This window comes from Podarcis vaucheri, assembly GCF_965113315.1.
Source record: "Podarcis vaucheri genome assembly, chromosome: 14".
Lineage (NCBI taxonomy): Eukaryota > Metazoa > Chordata > Lepidosauria > Squamata > Lacertidae > Podarcis > Podarcis vaucheri.
The window spans coordinates 55,140,748-55,164,540 of NC_138752.1; the positions used below are offsets into that span (position 1 = coordinate 55,140,748).

The following is a 23,793-nucleotide window of genomic DNA, read 5'->3' on the forward strand; positions in this document are numbered from 1 at the left end:
GAAGCCGCTGCTTCCCTCCAGAGACGGCTTGTGGGTTGTTCCCCTCAACCCCTCCAGTGTGGCCTGCTCTGACTGGCAGCAGCCCTCCAGGGTCTTCTCTGGCAGAGAACAGCCTTTCCCACCCCAGCTCCGAGAAGATAGAAAAAGAAGGGTGAAACAGTGGTTACACCAAAATTCCAGTTCTCAGGAATTCCTCTGGGCAGTGCCAGCTTCTGCAGGGTGAGGGAGTGCCAGCAAGCCGCCTGCCAGCCACCCAAGGCAGGCTGCAGAGTCAGGGTCCATCCTCCTGCTCTGCCCGAATTCTCTGGCTGCCCGGGAGGAGGGAGGGGCTGGCTGGCTGGCTGGCTGGCTGGCATCCCGTGCTATTAACTGCAGGGGGGGACTCTGCACCCACAGCTGGCTGCTGGCTGGGGGGACATTTTTATCTTTGGGCATTTGTCAGGCAACAGGATCCGCCATGGCGGTGGGCTTGGCCGGCTGGGCTGCATGCCCAGACTCAGCGGAGCCCCTCAGCCCCCAGCAGCCCCTGCCCCATGGAAGGGCTTGCCCTATGGAGAAGGGGCACTTGCCCAGCCTCCTGGACCCCCCCCCCTGCAAAGGAGCTCATCTTCCTCTCTGGAAGGCCTTGCCTGCCAGCCAAGAGACAGAAGCGACCCATAGGACTCCATCGCTTTTGCCCTCCTCCGGAAATAAGGGGGCTCTGCTGGGGGAGGGGGGGGGCTGGGCGGTGGGCTCAGTGTCTGCAGTCTCCTGGGCTCAGGGCAGACCACTGCTTCTCCCAAATGGATGCATTTATTGGGTAAAGCATTCTTGATAGGGCCAGGGAAACCGACAGGCACTGAGGAGGGAAAGAAGAAGAAGAAGAAGAATTGATGCCTCGGCTTCCAACCAATTATTAAAATACAGTGGTCTGTTAAAATAAAAAAAATTCCTTCCAGTAGCACCTTAAAGACCAACTAAGTTAGTTATCTGAAGAAGTGTGCATGCACACGAAAGCTCATACCAAGAACTAACTTAGTTGGTCTTTAAGGTGCTACTGGAAGGAATTTTTTTATTTTGACTATGGCAGACCAACACGGCTACCTATCTGTAAGTGGTCTGTTAAACATTGAAAGCATCCCTAAAGAGGGCTGCCTTCAGATGTCTTTTAAATGTCTGGTAGTTGTTCTAGTTGTTCTTTTCCTTGACATCTGGTGGGAGGGCGTTCCACAGGGCGGGTGCCACCACCGAGAAGGCCCTCTGCCTGGTTCCCTGTAACTTGGCTTCTTGCAGTGAGGGAACTGCCAGAAGGCCCTTGGTGCTGGATCTCAGTGTCCGGGCAGAATGATGGGGGTGGAGACGCTCCTTCAGGTATACTGGACTGAGGCCGTGATCTAAAGATGAAGAATGAAATCCAGGAAGCATCCGAAGGAGGAACTGAGGCAGTAAAGGCGGCGTTTCAGTCACTGGGTACTTGTGTGCCCAAGTCAGGGCAAAGGGATAAAATTCCTTATTTGACGGAGCAGTTATTGGGCGTTTATGTTGAATACTTTTTATTAATTTTCGGAAAGGATTCATTTCATCTCAAACAGGATCTGATGATACAATTACGGTTCACTGTTGAGCAAATGCAGACACGAAACAAAACCAGGGTCAGTAAAGCCGAGGACGGTGCCTGGATGCGCGGATGCCGAGAGAGGCCGGGATTCCGCGCAGCCTCCGGGGTTGCCCCGGCTCCCTCCGGCAGGGGGCGCCCCGACGGACTCGAGGGGGCGGAGACCTCGAGGGGGCGGGGCGGCCAGCCTCCCCTCCCTCTGGCGCAGCCATGCCCGGGCCGAGGAAGCGGCTTCCTCGCGAGCAGGAGGCGGAGGCGGAGGCGGCGGACGGGACCCTGGCCAAGGCGCCCTCCCCGCCCCGCCGGGGCGCGGCCTTCTTCGACCAGCCGTGCGCCCGCCTGGCCAGGGCGCTGCTCGGGCAGGTGAGGGACGGGGAGGAGGAGGAGGAGGCGCCCGGGCCGGGCGGGCGGGCACGGCTTCCTTCGCCCAGGAGGCGCCCCCGACGGCGGGGCCGAGCCGAGACCCTTCGGCTCCGAGCGGGGCCCGGCAAGGGCAGGAGCGAAAGCGCAATTGCGCACGCAGAGAAGCGCATGCCTGAATTGGACTCAGGTTCCCTTGCTTCACAATTGTGTCCCCCCCCCCCACCCCGATGATTTTAGCTGCTTCTGTTTTATCTGCAAGACGCCTTGGCTCCCCGTGTGGAGAAAAGGCAGTACTGTATATAAATTTTATGATGATGATAATAATAATAATAATAATTAATACGGGGTCCTCGCCGTGGGATCACATTCACCCAGTTCTATACCAGCTGCACTGGCTCCCGGTGGAGTACAGGGTCAGGTTTAAGGTGCTGGTTTTGACCTTTAAAGCCCTATGCGGCCTAGGACCCCCGTACCTACGGGACCCTCTCCTGGTATGTCCCACGGAGGAGCTTATGGTCTTCAAATAAAAACATCTTGGAGGTCCCGAGCCACAGGAAGGTTAGGCTGGCCTCCACCAGGGCCAGGGCCTTCTCAGTGATGGCTCCCACCTGGTGGAGGAGATTAGGGCCCTGCAGGACTTGACATCTTTCCACAGGGCCTGCAAGACGGAGCTGTTCCACCAAGGCTCAGTCTGGCCCCCTCTCCTTCTGTAATCTTCATAGAACTCTAGCCCAATGATTGCCATTAATTTGATTTTGAATTGATTTTAGAATGAATTGATTTTGGAATGCTGGGTTACATTTCTTGTTGTTAGCCGCTCTGAGCCCGGCTTCGGTTGGGGAAGGCGGGATATAAACATTATTATTTAATATTTAGCCATGCAGCCCCCTTGTGCCTCAGTGCTCCTGCCCACTCTTCCCACCTGGTGATGCTGCTTCCAATTGGGGGGGGGCACCTGAGACCTTCTGCATGCCAGGCAGTGCTCCTCCGCCCATCTAGGGTGCCAGAGGCCCTGCAGCTGTTGGAGCGATGCCAGGGTTGGACTCCTGCTTTTTTTTGCACAGCGTCCGGCTTCCTCTACGGAGCGTCTTCTTGCTGTGTGGCCAGGACTCTGTCAGATCTCGGAGGTCAGGGTGGGAGCCTCCCTGGTGGTGGGACCTCTGCTGCCAGGGCTGAGCCACAGCCACCTCTTCCGAACCCATCACTCGCCCCCAGAGCTGTACCTTCCATCTTTGCAACCACATGGGGAGTCTCTGTGCGCTGCCCGCAAGTGTTTGGGGGCCAACCGTGGCAGTGGCTGCAAGAGTTGGCTTTCTGAAATGTGGAAGAGGTGCTGGCATGCCCTCTCTTCTGCAGCCCCCCAGGCAGCTCTGGTCTGGGGGCATGTGGGGCTTAGCCTTCCCTCTGCTTCCCAGATCCTGGTCCGGAGGCTTCCAGATGGGAGAGTGCTCCGGGGGCGCATTGTGGAAACGGAGGCCTACCTGGGAGGAGAGGACACCGCGTCCCACTCCAGGGGCGGGCGGCAGACTGCCAGGAACACGGCCATGTTCATGGCGCCGGGCACTCTGTACGTGTACCAGATCTACGGGATCTACTTCTGCATGAACATCTCCAGCCGAGGTAAGCAGGTGGCCATCCTGCAGGAAAGCTCTGAGCCCTCTGGGGGAGTTTGGGGGGCCTCTCCTGCCCCCAACCCTCATCCAGCAGGCACACAGGCCCTGTAGGGGAGCGAGGGAGCTGTGCTTTGTTCTGAGCATCATCAGAAGAGAGCCAAATGGATGGATCCAGCCAAAGGGTCCATCAAAGCCAACATTCTCTGTGTCCATCCAGAAACTCAAGGGAATAATAATAGTAATAATTTATTATTTATACCCCGCCCATCTGGCTGGGTCTCCCCAGCCACTCTGGGCGGCTTTCAACAGAATATTAAAACACAATTAAACATTAAAAACGTCCCTAAACAGGGCTGCCTTCACATGTCTTTTAAAAGTAAAATAGTTGTTTATTGCCTTGACATCTGACAAGAGGGCATTCCCCAGGACAGGTGCCACTATGGAGAAGGCCCTCTGCCTGGTCCCCTGTAACCTCGCTTCTCACAGGGAGGAAACCGCCAGAAGGCCCTTGGAGCTGGACCTCAGTGTCCGGGCAGAATGATGGGGGTGGAGACGCTCCTTCAGGTATACAGGAGTGAGGCTTAGGTCAAAGCACTTGGGCTGACTTTCTGCTCCCCAGGCAGCCTAGTCCTTTCTTCAAGGTGGGGGGGTCCAGCCGTGGTTGTTGCTTGAAAGCCCCCCCCCCCCGATCCTGGCTTCTTTGAACCAGGGGGATATGGTGTGGCCTCCATTTCTGCCCTTCTCCCCCAGACAAGTGTCCTTGGTCGGGTGCGGCTGCCGTGTCCTGGCCTGTGGCAGTGGGCAAGGGCATCCCTTCCGGGAAGGGGCAGGGGGCTGACTGTGCATGCCCCAGGGCCGCATCCCAGTCCTGCCTCCGGCCCTCGCAGCAGCCAGCCAGGGCCCCTCAAGGAAAGCCCACAAGCGGGAGACAAGGGCTAGAGCAAGTGACCTCGCTTGGGATTCCCAGCATCTCATATTCACAGGCATTTGAGGCCCTTTGAAAGCCCTCCAAGTTGGAGGCCATCAAATTCGATGGTTTATTGAGGTGAGAAGTCGCCTCTTTTGTCTGTTCTGACCCTTCCATAAGAACAATAAGAATAATTTTCCTCCCTCTCCTACTAGTACTTGGCAGGAGATGGAGGAAAACGCCCCTCTCTTCATTTTCTGCCCACCGTGCCTAATTTTGTACCCCTCTCTAATCATCCCCCTCCGTACTCACCTGTTTCCTAAATGCTCCAGCGCTTCCTCCTCAGAGAGCTGCTCCAGGCAACTTCCAGATCCTCTCGGTTGCCCCTTTCTGCCCTTCTTCACCTTTCAAGGTGAGATGACAGAACGGCCCGTGGTCTCCCCATAGATTGGTAGAAGAGCATTAGAATACGGGAGGTTTTCTTGCGAGCCCCTTCCGAAAGATCCCTTGAGCTGGGATTGGCCTGCCCTGACCTTTGCCCCCTCCCTTCTCTCTCGCCAGGGGAGGGGGCGGCTGTCCTGCTGCGCTCCTTGGAGCCCCTGCAGGGCCTGGAGGCGATGAGAGAGCTGCGCCTGGCTCAGCGGAAAGGGGCCACCCGCCCCCTCAAGGACCGGCACCTGTGCAACGGGCCGTCCAAGCTCTGCCAGGCCCTGGCTGTGGACAAGACCTTCGACCAGCAGGACCTGGCCTGCCATCCGGCCGTGTGGCTGGAGCCCGGCCTGGACGTGCCCAGGGAGGAAGACGTCATCTCCGCTCCCCGCATTGGCATCAGCGGCGAGTGGGCACAGCAGCCCCTGCGCTTCTACGTCTGGGGCAACCCGTGTGTGAGCGTGAAGGACAAGGCGGCCGAGGGGGCCAGAGGCAGCCGGCTGCCAGCGGAGGCCTCTCCCTGCTGCTGATGCCCAGGAACTGGGGGGTCAGGAGGCTTCCCAGGATGGGGAGAATAACAGGGAAGGCCGGGACTTTTTCAGCCTTGTGCATTTATTTCTTTCCAAAATAAAATAGATTGTTTTGCTTTGAGGCTGGTGGTTGTGGCTGCGGAAAAGCCTTCCTGCCTGCAGCATATTGAAGGAAGGAAAAGCCTGCAAAATGCAGAATTGGAAGGAGGAAGACACCCCCCCCCCAATGTGGGGAGATAAGAGCTCCTCCACTGCTAGGAAGAGGTACCAGAATCACCCCAACAAATTCTCCCCCCGTTCCCTTGGTTAAACCTGCTCCTGCCCCTTGTGGAAGAGAGAGGAGCCGCCTGATTGAGCAAGCAGGATGTGGCCAGTTCAGGTGGCCTGAGAGAGGAGGCCAGGCCAGTGGTCACCTGCCCTTCCGAAGTGAGGAAGGTGGGTCCGTGGGTCGCGGCAGGGAGGAAGAGAGCCGGTACTTTCACAAGAGACTTGTTCCCTGACTTAAGAGGAGAAAGATTACACATTTTCCAGCATGTGGTTGTAATTGTGCAACGGTGGGTGAACAGTCTGAGGCTTGCCTGCAACTATCAAGACACAGGTCCCCCCCCCTCTCCACACACCCCCCACCCCAGAGAAGTGTCCAGCAGACGGATCGCTATGCCTGCAGCCGTCAGCAGAGGCCCAGAAGCAGCCCCTGAGGCCTGGCAGTGCCAGGAGCGTGACCGAATCAGGCGTCTGTGCACAAGGCCCCCAAGTCCCCTCCTTGCCCCCCATGTGGCTGCAAGAAGGGGTGCCTTCTTCCCCCATCCCGAGGGCCAGCAATCCTCCTTCGAAGTCCTGGGCAGCGGCCGCCTCTCCTCACTTCTGGAAGGACTGGAAGACGGAGATGACGGGGTCCTCGTGGTTGGTCACCACCAGCACCCCCCGGAACTTGTCAAAGAGCATCAGGAGGTGCGAGCGGCGCATGTTCTCGTTGTACATGATCTCCTCCAGGTGGTGGCGCCCCCGGAAGTAGTGCAGAAGCCTGGGGGGGAGAAGAGGGCAGGGCTGGGGGGCAGCAGCTGCAGCCCGGGCCAGGAGCCCCCAGCGGGAAACCCAAGACAGGGCGGTCGCTGGTCCCAGGCCCCCCCAGCCCAGCCCAGCCAGGAGAACTGCAAGGGACGGGCAGGGCAGCCCCCAAACCTCCCCCTTGATCTCTCCGCTCTCCCAGAGCAACCTTTCCCCCCCCAAAGGAAGAAACGGCTGCAGGTGCCAGAAGTCAGGGGGAGAAGGGCAGCTCCCCCCACCCTGTGCAGGGGAAGAAAGGCAGAGGGGGGGTCTGAAGGGGCTGGAACAGACCTGCGCCAACAGGGCAGGGGCTGCTCATTGTGAGCTTTAGGGTCTCCTTCAGAAATGGTCTTCAAATTACAGAAGCCAGGAGGGGGGGGGGGTCAGATCAAGTAAAACAACAGAAATACTTAACTAACTGACAAATCACACTGGCTCTGCCCCCCTGACAAAAATCCTGGCTGTGGCTGCCCTAGGGACTCTGCCCTCTTCCCAGAACCAGCCATCGCCCCTCCCGGCCCTTTCGCTCTTTGGAGGCAGCTGCCCCCCTCCCTGCCTACCTGGCAAAGGTGCGCAGGTCCTCAGGGTTGTGGGCGGCTGGGACGCTGAGGATGGCCTCTCGCTCGTGCTCCGGGAGGCTGGTCAGCAGGTTCTCGGTCATGCGCTTGTTCACAGGGGAGTCCCCTCCGGGCAGCAGCTCTGCGCTGGAGTTGTCCATGCTGGGGCTGGTGAGCGTCATGTCGTCGCTGCTGGCTGGGGGGGGGGAACAGGACAAAGACGCAAGGGGGCGTGGAGCAGGCCGCCCCCCTCGGCTGCCCCCTTGCCCATGGGGCTCATGTGCACCCTCTCACAAACACCCAGCTGAGGCAGACTCCTGTCCTGTCACTCGGGGCCTGTCGCGAGAGGGCCCCCAAAGCAAAGGGGGAGGGACGCAGAGAGCAGCCTGGGCAGAGCGCGCAGGCATGCGCCTCGTGTGGAGAGAGCAATGCTCAGGGTCCCCCCCCCAGCACAGCCGCCACTGCCACCCCTTGCTCTGTGAAGGGTGTGGAAGGATGAGGCCATACAAGATTCGTTGTGCAGATGGATGGGGGCTGAAGCTCGCGTGGCGTTTGCAAAAGCCCCAGGATCCCCCACAACCTCTTCCCATCTTTCGCTGGAGTAGAGGAGAGCCTTTCCTACAAATGGGGCAACTCAGCCACAGCCGCAGCTCAAAACGGGGCCTTTGCTGCAGTGGCTCCCTGCTTGCGGGATGTTCTCCCCTGGGAGGCTCACCTGGCGCCTTCATTCCTTCACTTTAGGGGCCAGGTAAAAGCGTTCCTCTTCAACCAGGCCTTGGACTGATAAAAAAATCTATGGCTTATGTTTGTGGAGAGGGGGCTGTGCAGCTTTTCAGGGTATTTGTTATTAGGCTATGCATTTTGTGTTCTCATTTTCTGTTTTTATATTGCGTATAAAGGTAAGAAACTAAATAAAAACAGTAAAGCCTATTATGCCCAGAAGTATGATGGGAAAAACATCTGGAGCATCTGGCAGAAGGTAAGATGGAGACAGACTCAGAGACCCAGAACCCCTTCACATCAGGGCTCCAAAAGACACACACACCACCTACTTGGGGAGCCAAAGCTGAGGGCATTGGGGGTGCTGAGGCTGCGCCCCCCAACTCTGGCCGCCAGGGGCATCTCCTCCGCCCGGGGCCGGACGTCCTCTTCCCTGGGGGGCACCATCAGGCAAGCGTAGGTGTGCAGCTGGATGAGCAGTCGGTGTTGGAGCATCCAGACGACCATTTGGATGAGCTGTGTCTGGTGGGGGAGAGGCAAAGAGGGGCTCAGTGGGGTGGGGCTGCCCAGGGGCCAGCTGGGTGAGGGGTGCCAGGGGCAGCTTACCTCCTGCAGGGGGGGAGCCAGGGGGTCCTTGAACTCCGACAGGGACACCGGCAAGGAGAACTTGGAGAGGACGGAAGGCAGGTCATGGCCGGGGAACTGGCAGGCAAAGTCGTCCGCCAGAGGGGAGTAGCTGTGGGGGGAGAGGAAGAGCAGGCAGGAGGTCGGGGGGGGGGGTGTCTCTCTGCATGAACCCCCCAGCCTCCCCAGAGGCCAGCATCTGGGACGGGACGGGACAGGATGCGAGTCTTGCTTCATACTCGGCAGAGCTGGATGCCCAGAGACTTACAGGCAGACGCTGGCATTGGGAGACAGCATGTAGACGTTGTTCTCGCACAGCGGGTAGACGATGATGGCCTTGCCCCAGTAGACCAGGTGCGCTGCCAGCTGGAACACCTGCCGCAGGGAGGGAAGGGGAAGACTCGCACTCAGCACCAGCAGAACCTCCCCAGGTTCCTGGGCCCAAGCGGCAGGAGGAAGCTGCTTCGCCAGGGAGAAAAGGCCTGGATCGGGGTCACATCAGAAACTGCCTGGCCTCTCCTCCAGCCACAAAAGTGCCTCCCCCCCCCCATGGGAATCTCCTGGGTCCCACCTGCTTTTCTCACCTGTCGACTTGGGGACACCGGCTCTGCTTTTGAGGAGGCCCCCCGAGTGAGGAGGGGACTGAGCAACGTCCCTCCCCATCTCCCAGATAGCCACATAAGAGACCTTGCTCCAGGCCAAGAACAGAGCCTCCCCCAGCCCCACAGAAGAAACAGCAGCAGCCAGGGAGGGGCAGCAGGGGGTGCCGACCGGGGTCACAGGAGGAGCTACTGCTCTGGGCTTGGGGGGGGGGGAAGCCCCCCAGTCGAGGTGCCAACCTATCCGGGCAGCAGCGGCATCAGAGTGAGGCACAGAGCAGGAGGTGGGGAGGAGCAGCTGCTGTCCCAATGCCCTCTGAGGCCCCTGGGATTCCCACTGGGGCTTCCGGCGAGGGGGGACTCACAGAATCACAGCGTTGCAATGCAGGAATAATGGCAGTCAAAGCGGAGAGTCCCTTTGGCCAGGGAGCAGGCCGGAGGCCTTGCTGGACCCCGCCCAGAATGGAGGGGCGGGTGGCGCGTCTGCCGGCAGCCCCCAGACACCGGCCCCCCCTCCCCCTCACCTGCAGCAGCGCCAGGTCGGCGTCCTGGGCCAGCTGCTGGAGGTTCTTGACGGCCGAGGTGGTCCTGACCACGCGCACCAGGGCGGGGGAGCAGTCCAGCGGCAGCTCGTTCAGAAGCGCCTTCTCGTCCTTCAGCAGCAGCAAGGCGTGGTACGGCCTGAGCGGGGGGGTGGGGGTGGGGAGAGACGGGGTCACACACTCGCGGCACTGCAGGGCTGCAAAGGGCCCCCCCAGGGTCATCTAGGCCAACCCTCCTGCAACACGGGTCTTGCAGAGGGACCCCACTGCCCCCCAAAGCACAGATCCAGGCGCACTCTGGGACCAGGAAGCAGCACAGCAACCCCTCCCCCCATTTTGTTACGACCCGGTCTTTACCGAATGGCCTTGAGGCTCCTCTCGATGGCTTCCGGGGGGATGAAGCGAGAGGCAGCGTAGTGGATTTTGTGGGGCAGGCAGAAGCTCACTTCCAGCCAGTTGTTGATGTGCAGCTGGACCACGCCGGTCGTGCAGAGGCTGCAGGGGACAGAGAGCAGGTGGAAGAGCCCCCGGCCCTGGCAGGGACTGAGCCGCAGGCCCCCCCGACAAAGGGCTTGACCCTCGACTCAAAGGAACAGCCCCCCTCTCTCACACTGGGGCAACTCCGTCGGGTGGGAGGGGTACAAATAATAAAACTGTTCTTGAACAGCTCCGTTTTCAAACGTTTTGGCTCCCGCATCCAGGAAACCCAGAAATAAATGCTCCAGGCTTTTGAACGTTTTTTGGACCCCAAACGCCCGACGCAGCTTCCGCTTGAGTGCAAGAAGCTCTTGCAACTGATCAGAAGCTGCGCCTCGGTTGTCAAACGTTTCAGAAGTCGAACCGTCTTCCGGAATGGATTGCATTCGACAACCGAGGTTTGGCTGTTCTATTATAATAAAGAACAGGAGCCACCAGCCGCAGCTCCCTCTGCAGCCCCGTCGATGGCCACCAGGTGGCGCTGGGCAGCTGTGAGCCTGACCCAAGCTGGCAGCAGCAGCCCTAACTGCAGAGAGAGAGGGAGGGAGGGAGGGAGGGCACCTGAGTGCCGTTCTAGCTGCCTCACCGCAAAAAGGGTATCGCAGAGCTGGGAAAGCTGCAAAAAGACCCAGGCAGGCAGCCCTTGAGACTGACCCAGAAACTCCAGCGGGTGCAGAATGCTGCGGCGAGACTCCTTATGGGGTCTTCGCTGCGAGAGCACATTCACCCGGTACTATACCAGCTGCACTGGCTCCCGGTGGAGTACAGGATCAGGTTTAAGGGCTGGTTTTAACCTTTAAAGCCCTATGTGGCCTAGGACCCTCGTACCTACAGGACCCTCTCCTGGTATATCCCTTGGAGGACCTTACGGTCTTCAAATAAAAACATCTTGGAGGTCCCAGGCCACAGGGAGGTTAGGCTGGCCTCAACCAGAGCCAGGGCCTTTTCGTCTGTGGCCCCGAACTGGTGGAACGCTCTGTCCCAAGAGACTAGGGCCCTGCGGGACTTGACATCTTTCTGCAGGGCCTGCAAGATGGAGCTGTTCCACCAGGCCTTCGGCCAAGGCACAGTCTGACCCCCTCTCTCCTTCTGTAATCCTCATAGAACTCTAGCCCAATGGTTGCCATGAATTTGATTCTGAATTGATTTTATTCTGAACTGAATTTAGAATGCTGTGTTACTTTTATTGTTGTTAGCCGCTCTGAGACCAGCTTTGGCTGAGGAGGGCAGGATATAAATAAATTATTATTATTATTATTATTATTATTATTATTATTATTATTATTATCATTATTAATTTATTACTATTATTATTATTATTACCCAGGGGCCAGAGCAACATCTGGGGCAGAGGCCTCTCCTGGGCTTTCAACCTTCAGCCCCCCCACCCCCACCCCAGGGCTGAGACCCCAAAGACTGACTTCGAATCACAGAACTGCAGAATTGTAGAGTGGGAAGGGACCCCTCTTGGCTAATCCTAACTGACAGGCGGCCCCCCAGCCCATGCTTACCTGTCGTAAGCCTCCTTCAGGTCTCTGGCCAGCTTGCACTTGGGGAGGATGTGGAGGAAAGGCGACTGGGGCCCTTCAGGCGCTGGAGGAGGGGAAGAACAGCCAGGTGTGGCCCCCGGGATCTTCAAGGGGCTTCCCCAGGAAACCTCCTCACCCCCCCCAGCTCCAAATGGACATGCCAACCCCCCCCCATGGCCGCTGGAAGTGCCACGAACAGCAGGCAGGGCGTTTTTGTGTTGTGAACTGCCCTGCGATCTTTGGGTGACGGGCGGATACAAATCTAATAACTCAATAACAATAAAGCCCCTGCCCAGCTGAGCCCACGAGGGCCAGACCGATGCCTGGCCTGAGGGTGGGGGGCAAGCAGGAGAAGGGCTCCCTGCAGCCCCTGGATCCGGCCGGACTCACTTTCCGAGATGGCAGAGGCTTCGTCCTGAATGGCCAGGATGAGCTTGGCCTCTCGCGTGAGGTACTGGCAGCGGCGCTCCTCGTGCTGGAGGACAATGGCGATGCGGCGAGAGAGGTTGTGCAGGCAGCTGATGACCGAGGGGTCCGCGGTGGCCTAAGGGGGAGACGGGGGGAGAGAGGCGGCTGGGAAGGGGGCAGGCAGGGCAGTCTGGCCGCCGGACAGAAGGGGCCCAACCAGCTCGGCCAGAGGACTTGGGGGAAGCCGTGGCCTGGAGCCCAGGACTGGCTCTGTTTTGGGGTTTTCACATTTATGTGCGCAAAAGCCTATCAGAACCTCGGGGTCCTTTTAGCTGCAAATTAACTCATCTGCCTGGTACTCTTCAAGAAGACAAGAGATGGGAAGAAGACGAGAGAAGAATGGCAGGTGAAGCTGATGGACTATGCTGCAATGGCCAAAATGACCAGAAGGATCAGAAATCAGGAAGACCATTGTAAAGAGTTAAAGACCATTGTAAAGACTGGAATATCACTTGTAGTTTAAGGGCAAATTTTGGACACAATGGAGAAGTAAAAGATTTGGATCATCAAAAAAGATGGAGGAAATGATTAAATTAGGACCCACAAAGGGGAGGATGGAAGTCAAGGAGATTCCTTGGGATCTTGTTTGTATGATTTATGTTTGATATATATACCTGTGAAATTTTAATTTGAAATAACAAATAAATTTACAGATAGTCAAAATTAAAAAAAGCTTTCAGATGCCCCACAACATGATCTAATTAAGCATGTTTACTTGCTTAATTGTATTTGGCAAAAAAGCCAAAAAACACTAAAACTGCAGGATCAGGCCCACAGCCCATCTAGTCCAGGATTCTACCCTCACAGTGGCACCAGGCGCTTGTGGGGAACCAGCAAGCCGGATCAGGCCTCAAGAGCTCTCTTCTTCAGGATTCAGGAACATGGCAGAGCTAGGGGCCATGAGAAGCCCTCTCCTCCTCCAGGAATTTGTCCAATCCTCTTTGAAAGCTTGTGGCAGTGAGTTCCATAGTTGACTCTGTCCTGCCTTAAGGATGACTTTCTTTGATCTGCCCTGAAGCTCCCAGTGATGCTCCTGTTTTGCTACATCATGGCGGCTGCCCCTTAGCCCCACCTGCTGTGGGCCAGCCATTTCTCTGAGCCCCCCCCCCCAGGAGACCCGGTCCTGAGGGAGGGCAGACCAGAGCAGACCAGCTGTGCAACCCCCCTGCCTGCCCTCAGCCCTGACCCACAGGCCACTGCCTGGGCTACCGGCCAAAGGGCCTCCCCATTGCTGTCCACCCTGAGAACTCCCATCCCTGAGACCACGAAGGCTGCTTGCTCAGGCCTCCCTCTAACCCACAGGTGGAGGCCGCTATCAGCCCCACACAGCTGGCAAGGTGGGGCCAGAGAGGCAAGCCGGAGGGGGCTGGAAGGCGGCTGCCAGGCCCCAGTTAAGGAGGGCCGGGCTGCCGATAATGTTTGCCACCCGGGTCCACAAACCGTGACTCAGCTTTCGGAGCTTTTGCTGAGTCACAGAGCTGCTCCTCCGCTGATTACCAGTTTGGGGCCTCTGCCTGCCCCACCCGCCTGCCCCACCCAAAGCCCAGGCAGGCCCTTGGGGGGGGTGGCAGAAGCAAGGAAGGCTCCGAAGCCTTTCCTGGGGTGGGGCTCCCCCCCCAATCGGGCTCCCCCAAGCAGCCTGGAGACCCTCGGTGGCACACATCCCTGCAGAAGAGTCAAGGGGCCTGCTGCACCCCCCAAGCCAGCCCCACATTCTCACTGGACTTTGCAGCACATGTGGGGTGCCCCCCATGCCTGGGCTCTGACTCCCGGGAAACGGCAGGTGCCCCCGGCCTGGAGGGGGGGGTCCTTACCCTCAAGGCGAAGACGACATTGAAGAGGATCATGGTGGGCATCTCCCGCTTTGGGGAGGGGTCTGTCTTGGAGATCTGCAAAGCAAGCCGGACTTTTAAGGGGGCAGCCAAGAGAGGGGAGCAGGGGAGGGGGCAGCCCCTGGCAAGGAGGGGCTGGGGAGGGGTGGGGGGGGCTGCAGAACTACCTCACCCTCACGGGGGTGTAAGCTGCCATACACCAGGGAATCAGGCGGCTGGTGCAGGTGGCCGGGCTTCGGGTGTGCTCTCTCCCCCCCCAGCAGTCCCTGCTTCTCAGCCTCCCCTACCTCACAGGGTCGTTGTGGGGATCAGACGAGCAGGTGGGGAGAGAACCACACAAGCCGCCTCCTTGGAGGAGAAGGCAAGGCAGAAATGGAGTCAATCCATCATTCAAATCAAGCCACAAAGCTTGCTAGCCTGGTCTTCCTTCCCACTGGCTGTGCCCCCCTCCCTGGGCTTGTGTGGAGGAGGCCGCCTGGAGGCAAGGAAGAAGCCAAAGAAAAGGAACAGGGGTGGCCAGGGAGAGGGGAGACCCCCCTCCCATCTCCACCCCCATCGTTCTGCCCGGACACTGAGGTCCACCTCCGAGGGCCTTCTGGCGGTTCCCTCATTGAGAGAAGCCAAATTACAAGGAACCAGGCAGAGGGCCTTCTCGGTGGTGGCGCCCGCCCTGTGGAACACCCTCCCATCAGATGTCAAGGAAATAAACAACGACCTGATTTTTAGAAGACATCTGAAGGCAGCCCTATTTAGGGAAGCTTTTTAATGTTTGATGTTTTATTGTGTTTTTAATATTCTGCTGGAAGCTGCCCAGAGTGGGGTATAAATAAATTATTATTATTATTATTATTATTATTATTATTATTATTATTATTATTATTATTATTATTATTATTATTGCTGCTGCTCCCTCCCCTCCCCTGCATGGGGTTTGTGGCCACGAACATCAGCCTACTAGGGGCCTGATCCGATCAGAGGCTTGGCACCTCTTCCCAATGCTTAGGGACAGGGGCGGGCAAGCGCCTCTGAGCATATGCAGAGCCCTAGCCGCCACCAGCCCTCCCACCTCATTTTGAAGGACTCTCTGGGCTTCACAAGCAGAAGGGAGATGCCAGAAGCCTGGGCAAGTTTGCAGCAGCTGCCAAAGGACTTTGCAGGGTCTGCATGTCACCACAAGGAGGCACAAGAGAGCCTGAAGGCTGAGACCCCCCCCCCCAAAAAAAAAGGCCTTTGGCACCCATGTCTCCACCACAAGGGAGGCTGCAGGACAAGGACCAAGGAGACCCCTGCCCAGGAGGCTCTCCAACTCTGAATTGTGCAGTCCCCCCCCCCAAGAGCAGAGTTGTTGTTTTTAAGGGGGGAAATATGGAAACACCCTGGCTGGCCCTCTCCTGGAGCGCGCCAAGGGTCAGTGGCAGAGCAGCTGCTTGGCATGCAGAAGTCCCAGGTTCCACCCCCACTGGCATGACCTCCAGGGAAGGCTGGGAGAGACTCCTGCCTGAAACCCCGGGGAGCTGCTGCTGCTGCCAGTCAGTGCGGGCATTACAGGGTTAGATGGACCCAGGGTCTGAACAAGGCAGCTTCCTCTGTCCCTGTGCTCTGGCTCAGCTTCCGAGGCCCCCAGCAGCCGCATCACAAACTGGGGGGTACCAGTCCGGCGACTCGTGATCGAACTCAGCACCCCTCCGAATTTGGCAGGCCAGTTCAGAAGTCGAGGCAGACACAGGTCCCAGGAAAGCACCCACACGGGTCGGGGTAGTGCAGTGCAAGTGTGGAAACACACCTCCCCCCTGGAAGGAGAGCCGGTAAGGGTTCAGCTCCCCAGAGAGGAGAGGAGGTGATGTCAGGGCAATGAATGACATTATGGAGGGAGGAAGGGCCGCCTGGGGGCCGGCCAGCAGGCCCAAAAGCAGAGCGTGAGAGGGGGCACCTGTGGGGCAATCTGGCTGGACGGCACGGGGCGACTGCAGCTGGCCCCCCAGGCCTGTTCCAGGGCTGCTCCGAGCTCCCCCTCCCAGCCCCCCCCTGGCCAGCTGAACCACCAGGAAAGGGGCCGGGGCAGCAGAGGGAGGCAACTGGACAAGACTTCCCGGCCCAACTCCCAGGCTGTGCCCAGGCGGCCCTGGCGCCCGCGGGGCCTACCTGCCCAAAGGCGTGCTGCACCAGGGTGGGGTGTCCCACGAAACGGACGTTGTCGATCTTCAGCTCAAACTTCTTGCCGCACATGTCTGATTTGGTAGCCAGGATCGTTGCCAGGATGACGTCCGAGAACCTTCGGGAGCAGAAACGGGCATCAGAAACGCACTTGCGCAGGCCCCACGCCGTCCCGGAGGCGGGATGAATTGGTATGCATTGTGTCACCATTAAGTCTACAAACACACACCCACACACACCCACACGACATTGGGGCACCTTGGAGTCCATAGGTGGGGGAAATTAAGATGCCGCAAAGATCACCATCTTTCAAATCATCAGAATTATCTCGAGAGGGAAAGCGTCAGAGGCTCATGCAACTTTCGTTAATGACAAGCTCTCAGGAGGAAAGATTAGGCAGAGTTTGCAGGCGCCGGTTTGGAAGGACAGGTGAAGTTCCCCTAAGCAGGGAGGTGTGGCGGGCAGGTCGCTTGAGGACAGGCAGCACGATGGGGCTTTGCTCCAGAGCAGGGGACCAGGAGGCAGCTGTGTCAGGGGTGCCAGCACCACCTGGGGGGTCACCGACTGCCCATCCCTGTGAAAAAGGGCTCCCTGGGCCAAAGGGGTGTGTGTGCCCAGCTCTGCTCCCTGCCTCAGGCGTGTCTGCGGGGGGAGCAGCTGAGCCCCAGGGCCCCCTCCCAGAGACGCCAGAGCCTTAGGTCTTGGGGTGGCCAGAAGGGCCCGACTGCGGCTGGGAGCCACAGGCCAGGGCCAAACTCAGAAGCCCTTCCTGTGTCTCTCCTCCCACTGCCAGTGTCCCAGATTTCCTTCTGCGGAGGAAAAGATGCATTTATGCATGGGCAAAGTTCATCAGGAAAGGGGGGGGGGAATGTGTGGCCTGCAAAGTCCTGAAGTTCCCCAGAAGGAAGGATCCTCTCTGAAGAAGGGCAGGTTTTTTAGAGGGGGGGCGGGGAAGGACTTTCTTTCGTCTGTCCCAGGTGGCCCTCTGTCAGGGATGCTTTAGCCCTGCACTGCAGGGGGGTGGACTAAATGGCCACTGGGGGGTCCCTTCCCACTCTACGACTCTCTGAACCTTCCCACATCTCTCCACCAAAGGGGATATTCTGCAATGCTGCTGCTTGCTCAGCTTTGGGGGAAAGGCATGAAACTGTAAACATGGCAGTCAGCATCTGCCTGGATGACTCAAAAAGAAACTAGCTTTGCGGGCAGAAGCAGCAAACCTGCCTGGTCAACGGGGGTCTTGCCTGCTGCTTTCCCATCTCACAGCTGCCAGGAGGCCAACTTCCGGGCGCCAGGGAGACAGTGAGGCCCGGAACAAGCAGTGCCCTACGGCCCTCTTTGCCCTTCAGCTTCACCCAGAAAGATTGCCCTGCCCTGGGTGCAGGCAGCAGCTGCAGGGGCCGTGGCCGGGAGAGATTGCCAGCTTATCGGCCCCGGCAGAAGAGATCAAGGAGGCTGCACAACACAGCCGAGGGAGGCATGCACAAAACCAGAGGCATTGGAGAAGACAGCAGGCCTGCTGTGGGGGGAACAAGACTGCATGGAAATATGACCCGGGGGCGAGCGGAGAAGTGTCTACAGCAAGAAGCTCAACAAAGTCTTGTTACATCTGGAAAACGGGCAAATTCTGCTTTGGCCTCCGTTTCCAAACACTTGCCGGCCTCCGTCTGTCTCGAGGGACAATGGAGTGTGCCTCTGGGGGTGAAAAGTCAAACCGCTGGAGAACCACAGTGCCTTTCCTATGCTACCACCCAGAAAAGACTCCCTGCCGCTTTTGCTGCAACCGTAATCACACGGCTGCTGAGACCCCTCTGGAAATTGAGAAAATACTTGAAGCCAAACTTGAAATCTGGGGCACACAGATCACTTCCACTCCTCTGTTCTGGCAACGGGAAGCCCCAAAACTTTGTAAATGAGTTTCAGAGGAGTAGCAATTGTGCATTGGGGGAGCCTACCCCCAACCTTTCTCTGAAAGCAGAGAACCAAAGTGACTGAGCTTAAAAAAAAAAAGTTTTCTTGGGTTGCAGAGGAGAATATGGCTCCCTTCCCCACCTCCCACTATTGTTAAGAGCTCATCTGCTTATTCAGAGCTGGAGACTTTGTTTTAATCCACTTGACGGCCTCTTTGAGCAGCTACAGAAAGGCAAACCTGCTTTAAAGGCACACAAAGTATTTTATTTTAAACAAGCATCTTCAGGGCAGGCAGTGCTCTGAGACAGCAGCCATCAAGCCGTCAGCTTCTTGAGAAGCTGTTCAGAACAGGGCGGCCAGGGGGGCAAGGGAACAAAACCTCCTGGGCTGCTCCAGCCCCACAGCCCTGAAGGACGCCCCATTGCTCTGAGCGCTGGGAGGCAGAGGGAATGCAGACGGGGCCGGGGGCAGCCTCTGGGGGCCCAGGTCAAAAGCCATGTGGCACACGCAGGAGCCCCGCTCAGTCAACTCCCAGCCACCCTGCCCTGACGGAGGTCCACAGCCGCAACCCTCACTGAGTCTCTGAAACGGGAGGCTGGGCCAAACCTCCAGTGTGTCCCTCTGAGCTTCCCCCTTGGTGGGGGCTTCTATCACAGGGGCTGGGGGCCTGTGCAGGCCTCCTAAGCAAGTCTGCTGGAACTGAGGACCCCCCGGGGGGGGGGAGCCAGGACCATTTGTCACGAAGAGGCAAAAGGAGGGCGACAGGAGCCTCCTGCGCTGCAGGCTGGTCAGCTTGCATCCTGCATACTGGAGCAGAGCAGCCAGTCTTCAGACAAGTGCGTCCCCCAAATGCCTTCGGAGGGAAAACATGACCTTTTTGTCTCCGTGGAGAAATCAGTTCCCCACTCACTGCAAAGCACAGCGTAGCTGTTTCTTCCAGCTATGGGGCGGAAAGGCCTTCAGAAACGCAGGCAACAGCCTTCTCCTGGGTCAGACTGATGGGCTGTGTAGCCCAGGGGTGCCTGCACTGACTGGGGTGTCAGGCACAGGGGGTGTCTCTCCCCCCCAGCCCTGCCCTTGGGGTCTGGGACCTTTTGCTCTGCCCCTGAGTATCAAGTTCCTTCCTGGCTGACCTGCCTGTTTCTCAGGCCCTTCGCCGGCCTCCCTGCGCACCAGCGTGTGGTTCCGTGACATTTGCAGCTTGGTGGGAAAGAGAAGTGAGCAACAAAGTGCGAGGAGAAGGAGAAGACGGTGGAGACAGGGAAGCCATTCGAGAGAGAGAGAGAGAGAGAGAGAGGCGCTGCTGGCGGAGAAGGTTTGGTCTTACCCCGACACCACCTGCTCATCAGTGAGCGGACAGGGCTCTCTGAAAACAGGAACAGGGGCTATGAGCACCAGGCGGAAACAGAACACAAGAATCAAGCAGGCAAAGTCACGCAAGGCACAAAAACGTCAACGCTGCAAAACCGGGCGTCTGGAGGTTTGGGGACTGTCCACATATTGAAATAAATAAAGGCTCCTTGGAGAACGAGCCCTTGCCTAGCGCCTCAAGGGATAAACGCACCCTGAAAGCCTGGCGGGGGTTAGAATGGGGACTGGGAGCGGCTGCTGAGACCACAACGCCCGTCCTGAAAGACTTGCATTGGCTCCCAGGACGTTTCCGGGCACAATTCAAAGTGCTGCTGCTGACCTTTAAAGCCGTGAGGTCCAGCTCCGAGGGCCTTCTGGCGGTTCCCTCCCTGTGAGAAGTGAGGTTGCAGGGAACCAGGCAGAGGGCCTCCTCGGTGGTGGCACCCGCCCTGTGGAACGCCCTCCCACCAGATGTCAAGGAAATAAGCAGCTATCTTATCTTTAAAAGACATCTGAAAGCAATCCTGTTTAGGGAAGCTTTTAATGTTTGATGAATCATTGTATTTTAATATTCTGCTGGAAGGTGCCCAGAGTGGCTGGGGAATAAATAATAAATTATTATTATTATTATTATTATTATTATTATTATTATTAGGCACCCCTTACCCTCGGGCCACAGGAGGCAACCCCGCCCATGCCATGGGTGGGCATCACTGCCCAGCAGATGAAGGCCCCCAAAGGGCACTGTCTCCCCACACTGTCAGGCTGTGCCAGCCCAGAACAGTGGCAGCAACCTTCATGCCTATCTTTCCGCAGGGCCTGCAAGACGGAGCTGTTCTGCCTGGCCTTTGGTTTGGACTCAGTCTGACCCTTCTGTTTCCCTCCCCTTATGGTTTTGGTTTTGATTTATGGTCTACTCTTAAAACGAGGCTGCATTTTAAATTGCATTTTAACCTGTATCTTAAATTGGTTTTAAATTGGTTTTTGCGAAAAATGGCAGATGAAACTGATGGATTATATGGAATTGGCGGAAATGACTGGCAGAATCCGGGACCAGGGAGAAGAGTCGGTGGAAGAAGATTGGAAGAAATTTAAAGATTATTTACAGAAATATTGTAAAATTAATGAATGTTAGAATGATGTTGGATTGAAGTTAAGGGGTTTCTAGCTGTAATGGTATAAAAGAATATGAAAAAAATTGGATTCTTAACAGGTAAATTTAGGTTACAATATATCAAGATTAAAAATCAGGATAAAATAAGGAGGGAAAGGAATTGCTGAACTAATAAATTGAACTGGAATACAAAAAGGGGAGGTATGAGGAGGTCCGGGAAACAAGTAAATGAAAGATAAGTGATGAAAAGATTGAATTGTTTTTAACCATTTTTATTTTGTATTTTTTCTTTTTCATTTTGTAACATTGTAAAAACCTTAATAAATATTTATTTTTTTAAAAAAACTAAATTGGTTTTTTCTTACTAGCGGGAAGGAAAACGGCGTTTCCGTGTGCTGCTCTGGTGGTTCGCCAGAGCAGCTTCGTCACGCTGGCCACGTGACCCGGAAGTGTCTGCGGACAGCGCTGGCTCCCGGCCTCTAGAGTGAGATGAGCGCACAACCCTAGAGTCCGTCAAGACTGGCCCATACGGGCAGGGGTACCTTTACCTTTATTATGTTTTTACTGTAATTTTATTGGTGTTAGCTGCCCTGAGCCCGGCTCTGGCCGGGGAGGGTGGGGTATAAATTATTATTGTTGTTGTTGTTGTTGTTGTTGTTGTTGTTGTTGTTGTTGTCCTGCGCAAGAGGCAGCCTCTGCAGCAGGATTCAGCAACCCCCACAAGCCTATCCCTATCCCCCAGCAGTGGGGCCAGGGGAGCTGCTGCATCAGGGGCTCCAGGAGCCCCCCAAGCCCGTCCTGCCCCTTTCCTGCCACCAATGCTCCTCTTCTCCCCAAGATGCCCCCTTCAGATATGCCCCCCGCCCCGTGCTGAAGGTGAGCACAGCCCCGGCATGACTGGGGAACTGCGATCACAAACGTGACCACGTACAAGCCCCAGAGGCCTGATTCAGGCCAGGCGGAGACGAGAGGCTCAACCTGGCACTCACCGGGAAGCTCCCTGGCTGCCAATTCAAGGGGAAGTGAGAGAGGAAGACCCTCAGTGCCTTTTCATGTTATTTTATCTGGAAGCATCAGGGTTCAGGGGAACATTTCTGACCTGTCCACTGCAATGACTTTCTGGTTTTCTGGAAAGAGGAAACTCAGCTCTCTTTTGGACCAAACAACCAACACATCTTTAAGTAAGTGCTGGGCAAAAACATTCCTCTTTTCCCGGGGCCAACTGAACAATCTATGGCCTTTGAAACCGGAGAGAGGGGGTAATTGTTTTTGTTGGTTACTGTGCTATGCATTTCTGTGTTTTTTAATGTAAACCACTCTGTGATCCTCGGGTGAAGGGCAGTATACAAATGGATAAATGAATAAATAAATAATATAGCAATGCTTGTGCAGGAACTTCCCATGCAAGAGTCTTATGCCTGAGTTGCTAGAGACCTCTTTTTTAAGTCAAGATAGACACCCCAGCATTAAAAGCCACGCCTCCCTGCCACACCTGCGGAGCCACAGGTGACCCCCCCACCCCAGCCGCGATGGTCAGGGTCCGCTTTGATCAGGATCCAAGCAGCCCCAAGCCAGCCAGCCAACGCCCCTTTTGCCCTACATGCCAGAGCTCTGGGACTCCAGCACATCCCACCTGGTGAGGATCCAGGTGCAAAGGTGTCTTTTACGCTCTCTACACAAACCCATGACAACCAGCAGGAGGGCTGGTACTCAAGGGAACAGGAGCCCTACGTACCTGGAGTCCCCATCTGGGTCTTCGACGCCGTCGCCCAGACTGTTCACGGCATACCTGCTTCTCGGTTTCCCTAGGAAAGGAAAAGGGGGGGAAGGCCAGAAGGCCAGAGAGGTTTGGGTTAGAGCAGAAACCTCTTCCACCTAATTCTTGGCAAATAATCATAATCATAATGATAACAATAATAATAAATTTTATTTTTACCCTGCCCTCCCGAGCCGAGACCGGGCTCAGGGCGGCTAACACCAGGTATAAAAACAATTGATTAAAATACAACTTAAAAACTAGATTAAAATACAACATTAAAATGCAGCCTCGTTTCAGTAGAAACACAAATCAAAAACTTTTTGGGGATGAAAACGTCAAATCTTCACCTAGGCCAACTATCCAGACTGAGCTATATATGAAATGGGAGCCCGTGGCACAATTCAAGTTGCCGCTTTGGACCTCATGGCTTGAGCCCAACGTATTACGAGGGCGGCCATTTCCCCAAGGCTTTATGGTTGATCTCAAGAATCAAGTGAGATGCCTATCAGAGCTCAGCCAGAAGGGAAAGGGCGTGTCAGGAGGCATGCGAGGACCCAAAGGGGACGTCTGGTTGGCTGCGGGGAGAAAAGGACGCCAGGCTCTGACGGGCCCCTTTGGGCCTGATCCAGCAATCCAGGCTTTTATTTCACTCTTCATGTCCCTGGGTGCTCCTCAGCTGGGGAACTGCCTTCCCAAGATCCTTTTCCCAAAGGGGAAAAGAAGAGAGAATAATGGCCGGCTGGCCAGCTGCCGGGACACAGAGCGGCCATGTGTGTATTGCTGGGGGGCAGATGCCCCAAGGCGGAGCCCCCAGGGCAGGACTGGGGCCCCAGAGCCCTTTCTCTTCCTGGGTCTTCCAGCAGCCGGATTGGGGAGGAGGCTGCCTCAGGCAGCGGGGGCAGGACCAGGGGAGGCTGGTGCCCTTTGGGAGTGGCAGAGGGGCAGGAAGGCGGCTGCCGGGGGGCACAGCCAGCTCCTTCTCGGTTTGCCCCCCTCTGCCCTGCTGAGCTCAAGGGCAGAGCTGCTGGAGCTGAGCAGCGTGTTGGCAGCCAGGCAGGCAGGGGGGGCAGAAAGGAGACCTGGGGGGTCTCGGATTTCAGCCGTGCCCCACATCATGCCCCCACCTCTTGCGCCCCATTCTGAATCACAGTTGCAGCGCCCCCAAACCGGTGGCCGTGGCCGCTCCTCGTGGGAGCGGAGTGGCCATTCTGCCCTGGGTGGGAAGGTCCCTCCTTGCCACGGAATCCCCGAGCTGTAGAGTCGGAGGGGGCCCCCAGGGTCATCTAGTCTGACCCCAGCTAACTCCTTCCTGGCAGATGCTGTGTGCCCCCCCAAGACCTCTTCTCAGGGAGGAGGTTCCCCTCCCGCGTCGCCTCCAGCCCCCCCCCCCCCGTTCTCCCACTCGCGTGTCAGGGTGTCGCGTGTGCTTGAGGTGCACGTGTGACCGCGGGCGCGCGAGGGTCCCGGGCAGGGGCTCCTCCTCACCGGGCTGGGCGGCGGGGCTGCCGGGCCCCCTCTGGAAGGGGAAGCGGAAGAGCAGCTTGTTCCCGCGGCTGCCGGAGCTGACCAGGATGACGCTGATGGGACTCGAGCTCTCGCCCATCCTCGCGCCCCGCCGAGCCGACACAGGGCGCTGCGCATGCGCCGGAGGGGTCACGTGGCTCGCCGGAGGAG

The 23,793-nt window shown here is 57.2% G+C and overlaps 2 protein-coding genes across 4 annotated transcripts; one reads left to right on the forward strand and one right to left on the reverse strand.

Annotated features, from left to right (window-relative positions):
• Positions 1-1,666: 1,666 nt before the first annotated feature.
• MPG (N-methylpurine DNA glycosylase) lies at positions 1,667-5,557 on the forward strand (the record flags this gene model as incomplete). The annotated part of the gene is made up of 4 exons (XM_082199032.1): positions 1,667-1,957; positions 3,373-3,577; positions 3,997-4,134; positions 5,039-5,557. 4 exons carry the CDS (start codon positions 1,667-1,669, stop codon positions 5,434-5,436), a joined length of 1,032 nt encoding a protein of 343 aa, XP_082055158.1. The 3' UTR covers positions 5,437-5,557.
• NPRL3 (NPR3 like, GATOR1 complex subunit) lies at positions 5,501-23,753 on the reverse strand. 3 transcript variants are annotated; one of them, XM_082199030.1, is made up of 14 exons: positions 23,605-23,753; positions 22,096-22,165; positions 19,224-19,262; positions 15,974-16,103; positions 13,814-13,888; positions 11,922-12,075; positions 11,514-11,595; positions 9,883-10,020; positions 9,508-9,664; positions 8,653-8,759; positions 8,367-8,496; positions 8,093-8,282; positions 7,044-7,236; positions 5,501-6,460 (listed from the first exon to the last, which is right to left on the reverse strand). In XM_082199030.1, the coding sequence occupies exons 1-14, from the start codon at positions 23,720-23,722 to the stop codon at positions 6,295-6,297; spliced, it is 1,749 nt and encodes a 582-aa protein (XP_082055156.1). In that variant the 5' UTR covers positions 23,723-23,753; the 3' UTR covers positions 5,501-6,294. The 3 variants fall into 3 exon arrangements, with proteins under 3 accessions (XP_082055156.1, XP_082055157.1, XP_082055155.1); XM_082199031.1 differs by lacking the exon at positions 19,224-19,262; XM_082199029.1 differs by having other exon boundaries at positions 8,093-8,496.
• Positions 23,754-23,793: the final 40 nt, after the last annotated feature.

Excerpts from the sequence above, each read along its gene's own strand:
- NPRL3 (XM_082199029.1), bottom strand. The coding sequence starts at position 23,722 with ATGGGCGAGAGCTCGAGTCCCATCAGCGTCATCCTGGTCAGCTCCGGC. Across the intron at positions 19,263-22,095 it reads GACCCAGATGGGGACTCCAG|AGAGCCCTGTCCGCTCACTG; the intron begins GTACGTAGGGCT and ends TCCTGTTTTCAG. Across the intron at positions 8,760-9,507 it reads CCGACCTGGCGCTGCTGCAG|GTGTTCCAGCTGGCAGCGCA; the intron begins GTGAGGGGGAGG and ends TCCCTGCGGCAG.